An 8,519-nucleotide genomic window follows, 5' to 3' on the forward strand; every position below is an offset into this window, starting at 1 on the left:
ACTAGCATACAAATATCACGGGAGATATGACTAGTAGCAGGTAAATTTTGTTAGATTGAAAATAAGAAGAAATGGAAAATGAGCATCAGGGCCATTATAATGGTTCAAATAGATCATAATCTTGCAAATGCTTAACACACGACATTACCAGCACTGCGCTACAGAAATGGAAATACTGATGTACATGACATCTGGTTAAGTCACAATTCACATGAAAACATGCAAGTGAAATATAAATATAGAACCCAACACCTTCAGCGAAACAAATGTACGTGAACAAAGGGGTCCATTAAAACAAAACATAAATATCACAAAATTATTGATACTTTAGGGAAGAATTGACAAGATGCTGAATTAAAAATTTCAATGCTTTAGCAAATGATATTGTAACTAATGGCCACAAATAGATACCAACTGATGGGAATGGTAGTTGTAATACTATACTCCAAGTCAAACCGGAAGGGGTCGAAAAGCAGTTTCAAATGTGGAAAAAATGAATCTCTTCCTTCTTTTGGAGGGGAATCTTAATCCCAGAAATTGTGCTGGCAAAACATGCAGGCATAGCATACATGCACGTACAACCACATATTGCCACACCCACATACACATGCAAAATCAACCACTCCAAAAGCATACACGTACTACAGGAAGGAGGCAGGTTGGAAAGGAGCAAGTCAGGAGTAAGCATCTCATGAACAAAAAGGAAAGGCACTTAATTAGGTACAAAATGAGACAGCTCATGTTCTCATCAAAGCTTTAGAAATTGGGAAAGTATCTATAGAAACTACGGGTTATTGTGTGTTTCCTTTTCTGTATTAGTGTTTTGTTGTGTGCTCTGAGGATCATACACTTCTATGCTTAGCTTCATTGCATTTCTCAATAAAATTGAATGAATTATCGGAGAAAATAGAAAGGCATAGCATAAAAAGACATCCAAGATTACAGGATCCAAGGAGAAAAAAAATGTAGAAAATGTATAAGTCAATTTGAAAACTTTGTTCATGTAATTACCACATGAACTCAAATAAAAATAATCCATAAAGAATGCTCCTGGCCACAGCCATGATGGAATTGCAATATGAAGGATCCAGGAAAAAGAAGGTTTCAGAAAAAGATTAACCATCTCAAATTGCATGAGAACAACTTAACAACTTTTACGAGGCCTGAAGATGAAGCAAATAGGTTTCAAGCTTTACAGGCATAAGAATGCACAAATAATCAAATATTTTTGAAACAGAATATAAAATCGACAGTTGCATTGTACTCCGACATGGAGACCGAACAACTATGTACTACACATGAAAACGGTTGATTGTTTGACAATGAGCTTACATGCTCTTAACATGTATTTAGTACGTTACGACTTTATGCTTACAAATGGAAGCTCCTCTAATAATAGGATAATACAGAGATCAAAATATTGTAAATATTGTGAAAACATGTCCATAAATATTATGCTTATCTTTAGCAGGAAGAGTGGCCCTGCATGACATTGATAAATAATAACAAACAACAATAACATATGCACGAAGTGTTTTAATTTATTAAATTATCGCTAAACAAAAAAAAGGAGAACATGAAGAGGAGGCACTTAATGGAGTCCGCCTTGAAGTGAACAATATGAATTGGGTTGTGCCTAAGATACTGATTACCGGAAAAAGGCTGCACCAACATGCTTTTCGAAGCAGTGGATATTAGATTCTTCATGTTGGCATAGGGTCGAAAGTTTTGACTTTATATTTCTGAAACCAGTCTCTCCAAACCTCCACTGGACCTTACGTCTAGGATGCATGGAAATCGATGTCACAGTTCTTCTCTACTTTGCTCTATAAGATACAAATTCCACTGTGCATGCTGTTCAACTAAAGGACTGTGTCCATGTTCGGCAAGAAAACGATTTGCATCAAAAATGTAATTAGCTAGATTCAGTTAGATACTATCTAATAATCCAAGAAGACAGAAAATGTTATGTAATAAATTTTCATCCTCTCTTACGTTATGATGTTAAATAATATATATAACTCGGCTTATTTTTAAAATCGATGTATTAAATCATGTAATAATGGATACATTACCATATATGCCTTTGGAGACATTTAAAACTGTATTTGATATCTAAGATAGTTTTATCACTATCAAATTATAGCCATGTATTATACTGATGCCCATGTTTGACAGAAATGAAGATGGAACCAAATACAGACGGTATTCCAACTTTGCACTCCTAAGTGCCTCATACTTTGGACATTCAAGATTGCTCACAATTTCTCCTTAATTTTTAAGCATACTCGTGCCAGATAGGGCTCACTTTTTCAACAACTTGCACAGTGCAATGTATATGGCAACTTGCAACTTTTACATTAGCATCCAGCATACAAGAGCAATGATTTACACATCCGTTCAATGTAGTAACTTACAGCTATCTCTGAGGAGGTTACCTCCTTTTGTGTAGATTAGATAAGAAAATGGTCACTAATATCCATATGCCCTCAAATTTTCCTTGACTGTACTGCATACTCCTGCCAGATAAGGCTCGCTTTTTCAAAAACTTGCATGGTCCAATTTATATGGCAACTTGCAACTTTTGTAATACCATTCAGCATATATGAGCGATGATTTACCTACCTCTTCAATGTAGTGACTTACAGCTATCTTTGAGGAGGAGGTAACAAACTTTTGTGCAGATTAGATAAGAAAATGGCCACTAATATCCATATACCCACAGTCAACTAATATATGCTTGTCTTTCTTCAAGTCAGTCAGTTCATCAAATAATATATTACATAAACACAATCCTCAAATTAACTGCTAAACTTAACATGTAGCCTTGTGATTGTGGAGCTCTTCAGATTGTAGGCAACCATCCTTTGTACACTTGCAACCTCTAACTTACATAAGAAATATAGTATGATCCCTAACCTTATTCATGTGTCCTACGTCAACAAACATAGGCTTATCTTTCCGCAAGAAAATTGGTCAGTTGATCAATTCGTCGAAAATTATCTAATATAAGCACAATCCTCCAATTAACTGCTAAACTTGATGTGTGGCCTTGTGATCATGGAGATTTTCAGATAGCATCAGTGTCCACTTGCAACCTCTCTTCAACCTCATAACCATGAAAAGCCAATGAGTCTAGGATTACCAAGTCTTCCTAGCAAGGACGGTACAATAAAGGAGATCAAATCTTTTCCATCAGGCTTGTACTTTTATAAATAGCATGCTGTAAAGGAATATTAAGCTTGACATTCTTTTATATATGATCCAACCTAGCCATTTTAATTAGTGCTATCCATAATAACCTTCTCGCAAGCTGCGGCCTATATGGTGCAATTTATAAATAGTGTATGCTAAAGTAGCACTATTAAACTTGACTTTCCTCAATAGTCTTAGCAGTCATTATTCATTAGCTTATCTCAATGTTTCTCATATTGTATATATTGTAGGAGAGTGCTTTCCGAACAGTCTTATCAGTCATTATTCATTAGTTTATCTTTCCACAAGATGTTTGGTCAGTTGACTCAGTTTGTCGAATATAAGCACAACCCTCCAATTAACTGCTAAACTTGACGTGCAGCCTTGTGATCACGGAGATCTTCAGATAGTATTAGTGTCCACTTGCAACCTCTCTTCAACCTCATAACCGCGAAAATCCAACAAGTCTAGGATTACCAAGCTTACTAGCAAGGACGGTACACTTAAGGAGATCAAATTTTTCCTTCAGGCTTGTATTTTTATAAATGGCATGTTGTAAAGTATTACTATTAAACTTCGACACTCTTTTATTTATGCTCCAATCTTGCCAATTAAATTAATGCAATCCATAATAACCTTCTTGCAAGCTGCTTCTTATATGGTGCAATTTATAAATAGTGTATGCTAAAGTAGTAGCATTAAACTTGACTTTCCTCAATAGTCTTATCAGTCATTATTCATCAGCTCATCTCAAATTTTCTCGTATTGTATATATTGTAGTAAAGTATTGTTTGGCTGCACACCTATGCTTTAAGTACTTAAGTGAAGATAGTCAACTACCCTTGTCAACCCCTGATCCCACCCAAAAACAAAACCACATAGATGAAAAAGAGGGTGGAAAAAGAGAACCGACACAAGAGAAAAGAAAGAAGAACGAAAGAGAAAAGAAAAGGAAAGCCCATTTCCTCTTAGCACAAGAACCATCATCAATCGCTCCCGCCGTTCTAAATTTAAAAAATGGGCCAAATTTATCGATTTATTGCTAATAAATAGGGTTTGGGCCATGGCTGATATGGTTTTTGTAAAAGTTTATCGCATATCGTTTTTGGTCAATTTATCCTGATATATCAATGTAAATCCGATAAAGCAGCTGATTTCTTGTGTGTTAAAAACCGCTCGATTTTCTACAACTTACATTGTAAGTGAACCGATTTGGGTTTGGAGGCAAATACCCTCTTTTTTCCATACCCGACCAGCATCCACTAAACAAAAACCATGATATCCTATTCTATTTCACATCCGCTCGTTGTGTAACCCTAATTCTCTCCGCCTTCACTGTTCTCTCCCCCAAATCGCTCGCAAATTTCTCAGTCAAAGACCTTTATCAACGCCCCCTCTCAAAGATCATCACTCGATATTTTATTAAATGTGCTTAGATTACATTTTATGAGATTATATTATACTTGCTCACCATATGATATGACACTCCAATTTTTACTACTTATTCCTGACATATCCCCGATAACTAGGATCCGATATGAATTTTGGTCGTCCGATATATTTCCGGTGACCAATATTTAAAACCTTGATCGTTCCTGTTTGCTTCTAAGTGCTAGCTTTCAATATTATACTACCAATTCAAATAACTCATAATCATAAGTTCAAAGTGTTTAGCAGTTTGTCTCAAAAGACACTTGGTAATTTTAACCGTCCATCATACACATTATAGGCCACGTTTATGGATGTTTCTTAGCAATGTTGAACTTCAGCACGTGATAAGTGCTGATAACTCCAGTTGGTAGCCTTCAGGTTATCCAGAAAACTGAGATCGGTGTTCATATCCATCCAGATGGTTGTCAGCCTTTGAAGTTACAGCAAGCTCCATAATCAATGTTTACTTTATTTTGTGTTGAGATTGTTGAAAGGAGGGAAGAGAATTGGGTATGGGCCTGCAATTGGGGCGAAGAGGCGTTATTCTTACATGTTTTTTTTAAATCTCAAAACAGGTATCGGGGCTAGTTTGTAGGATTTGCTAAAGAAATTTTGGTACTCACTGCATAAGCATGATGCTTATAGCAATTCTTGAAGAAATTATACAGAATATAATAAATAGAATAACTCCTAAATCAAAAGTAGACATAGCACATGATGCTGGAAAAACTTTCTGACTGATATTGATACTCACTACATAAGCGTATGATGCTTACTATATAGCCAATCTTGCTGAAATTCTACATAAAAATATAATAAATAGAAATCTAGCATGTATCACATAAAACGAAATTATGTGTGTGTGTGCGTGTGAAATAGAATTCTACATAAAAATATTATAAATAGAAATTCTATATCAAAGTAGGCATAGCAGATGATGCTGAAAATAGTCTCTGAGCAATATTGATAGTCACTGCACAAGCGCATGATGCTTACTAAATAAGAAAACACCTACATTGAAAATAGACAAAGCAGATGATGCTGAAAAAGCTTTCTGACTAACTTTGATACCCATTGCATAAGCATGATGCTAACTGTAAAGCAATTCTTGCAGAAATCCTACATAATGTAATAAGTAGAAACCTCCAAAGTCAGAATAGACATGGCAGACCACGCTGACAAAACTTTTCTGACCAATTTTGATCATCTTGTCAAGCATGTATAGTATGTACAACTTTCTTGAGATAGCAAAAAGACACATAGTTTGGGTTTAACCATTGAGATCGTATTTCAGGCTCATATCGTCAATGAAAACAAAACCCAGTTGTCCCACCATAGCTTCTGCAATGAGATTTCAAAAATAAGGTATAATATGCAAACCTCTAAGATCAGTTTGGAAAAACTAATGTTACTCAGCATGTCTCAACAGTGTTGCCTTTGCAATTCCACAGCCGATCCCCCTACGATTAAACCTTCCAAGATTGTTATAATTTAACAATTTAAGTTATTGAGAACAAAGATCGATAGTGTATCACACAATAGGAAACAAAGTAAAAAAGTAGAAATAGCAAGATAAATAAAATAAATACCTTCTAAAATAAACTACAGATCATGAAAGAAAACAATTTAAGCTCAACTATTTTTAAAAAAAACACTATTTCTGTCTCCGTACCAACTTAATCTTGGACCTCCTGTGCCAGGCTAACATACCTAAGAATCCACTGTCTGACAATAAGGTCTAAAGGTTAGAAGGTTCAACTGCTCTCCATACAATTACTGTGGGTATTTACATTTTAAACATCTCGGAAGGGTCCCAACCATCTTTCTTTCCAAAGAGCTAGTCGGCTTATGACGCGATGGCGTGTCTAGTAAGCTTGAAAGCCACTGTGTCCTGAAAGGGAAAAGAACCCCAAAATGTCTTTAGTCAAAACTTATTAAACTTTAACCATTTTTGTTTTTACCCATTGTAGGATTAAACCCCTAAGGTTTACCTTTTCCACCATGTGTCTTTTAATCTCCCAAGTGGATCCACTGACGCTATCATCATTGTAAATGCAGATAACCAACTTGACCTGACTCTGCACCCATAAGGGCCAAAACAACCCATGTTGTCCCCTAAACCCTTGATCAGAAATTCACGCTGAGTTCACAAACAATTTCTCAAGATGTCCATTGAAAAGAAACAATACAGCTCATTTTCAAATTACACAGTCATCAATACAGAGGTATAGATTGGTTTTCTCCATTTTTTCCTTGTTTTGTATGGAGGTTAGAGTTTTGAATTAAAAGTGTGTTGCAGCGGGGAGCTTCACAGACACAGAAAATGCCTATACAAAAGTGGAGAATAACAACACTGAATAAACACAGTGAAGACAAAGAGAACAACACACAACGATTTAACGTAGTTCGGTCAGTATGACCTACGTGCACAGGCGAGAACAGCAAAAAACTTCACTAATCACAAAAAAGAAGATTACAAAAGGAGATCGCTCTCTGAGAATCACACAAAGAAAGAGATTAACTCTTTCTATCTCTCTCCTCTCTCTTCTCTCTAACTCTACTCTCCGTCAGTCTAATTATTCTTCCTTTACCACTCCTTTTATAACCTTTCAAATCTAATAAAAAATTAAAAAATAGTTGGTGTAATAGTGTAGGGAGATAGGTGATTAGTGTAATAGTGTAGGGAGGTAGGTGATTGGTGTAATAGTGTAGGGAGGTAGGTGATCATATACAAAGTCAAATAACAAATCTCCACCTTGACTTTAAATATAAAGATCTTCTCTTTACTCTTACTGTCTCGCCAGAAACCCCTTACGAGCTTAACCTCCGCTTTGTTGAACTTCAAGCAATACAAGACAATGCTCGAACTTGCGCGAATGTACGAGCTTCGTCATCATCTCTACTGGATTATCCGCAGTACCAATCTTTTCAATTTTGATGACTTTAATTTCTCTGATAAAATGATAGCTGACATTTATATGTTTAGTTCTTTCATGATACATCTGGTACTTCGTCAAATGTATAGCAGTCTGGCTATCACAAAATACCATAGTAATACCTTGATCTATGCCGAGATCTTCAACCAAATGGCTTCTTTCACTGCCTCTGTCACTGCCATATACTATGCCTCTGTGGTAGATAAAGCAATTGTCGACTGTAGAGTCGTCTTCCAACTAATGGCACTACCTGAAAGAGTGAATAAGTAACCTGTCAGGGATCGTCTCTTATCCAAATCGCCCGCATAATCTGAATCAGAGTAGCCAAGTATTCTGCAATCTGAGTTTGTCTTCCTACCAAAATATAAACCAATATTAGTAGATCCTCTCAAATATCTAAGTACCCATTTCACAGCCTACCAATGGATCTTTCCAGGTTTATCCATATACCGACTCACGACACTGACTGCATGTGAAATATCTAGACGGGTGCAGATCATAACATACATAATACTTCCAACTGCACTAGCATAAGGAACACAAAACATGTATTGTTCCTCCTCTTCAATCTGAGGTGACAAAATCTGCTGAAAGACGAAAATGAGTAGCAAGCGGAGTTTTTACAGGCTTAGCATCAAGCATGCCAAATTTCTCTAACATATTCTTTATGTATTTCTCCTGAGATAGGAATAAACTTCCTTCTCGTCTATTCCTGTGGATCTTCATCCCCAAAATCTTTTTTGCTGCTCTCAAATCCTTCATCACAAACTCATGTTTGAGTAGAGATTTTAACTCGCTGATTTCTGACATATCTTTAGCTGCAATCAACATGTCATCAACTTACAAAAGCAAATACACAAAAGAGTCATCATTGAGCTTTTTATGATAAACACAACTACCATATTTACTAATAGAATAACCATGCTCAAACATGAAAGTATCAAATCTCAAATATCA

At 35.9% G+C, this 8,519-nt stretch overlaps 1 protein-coding gene across 4 annotated transcripts in view; it reads right to left on the reverse strand.

The window, feature by feature from the left end:
- LOC109832880 (methyl-CpG-binding domain-containing protein 11-like) overlaps positions 1-6,349 on the reverse strand; it is a 7,729-nt gene extending 1,380 nt beyond the window's left edge. The window contains exon 1 of one of the 4 annotated variants that reach the window (XM_020400342.1): positions 6,299-6,349. In XM_020400342.1, coding sequence (XP_020255931.1) covers positions 6,299-6,334 — 36 coding nt within the window. In that variant the 5' untranslated portion in view covers positions 6,335-6,349. Of the gene's footprint in view, positions 1-5,641; positions 5,717-5,901; positions 5,922-6,006; positions 6,143-6,298 lie in introns of those variants that run through there. The other 3 variants (XM_020400341.1, XM_020400343.1, XM_020400340.1) reach the window with 3 other exon arrangements.

This window comes from Asparagus officinalis, chromosome 3 (assembly GCF_001876935.1).
Source record: "Asparagus officinalis chromosome 3, Aspof.V1, whole genome shotgun sequence".
NCBI lineage: Eukaryota > Viridiplantae > Streptophyta > Magnoliopsida > Asparagales > Asparagaceae > Asparagus > Asparagus officinalis.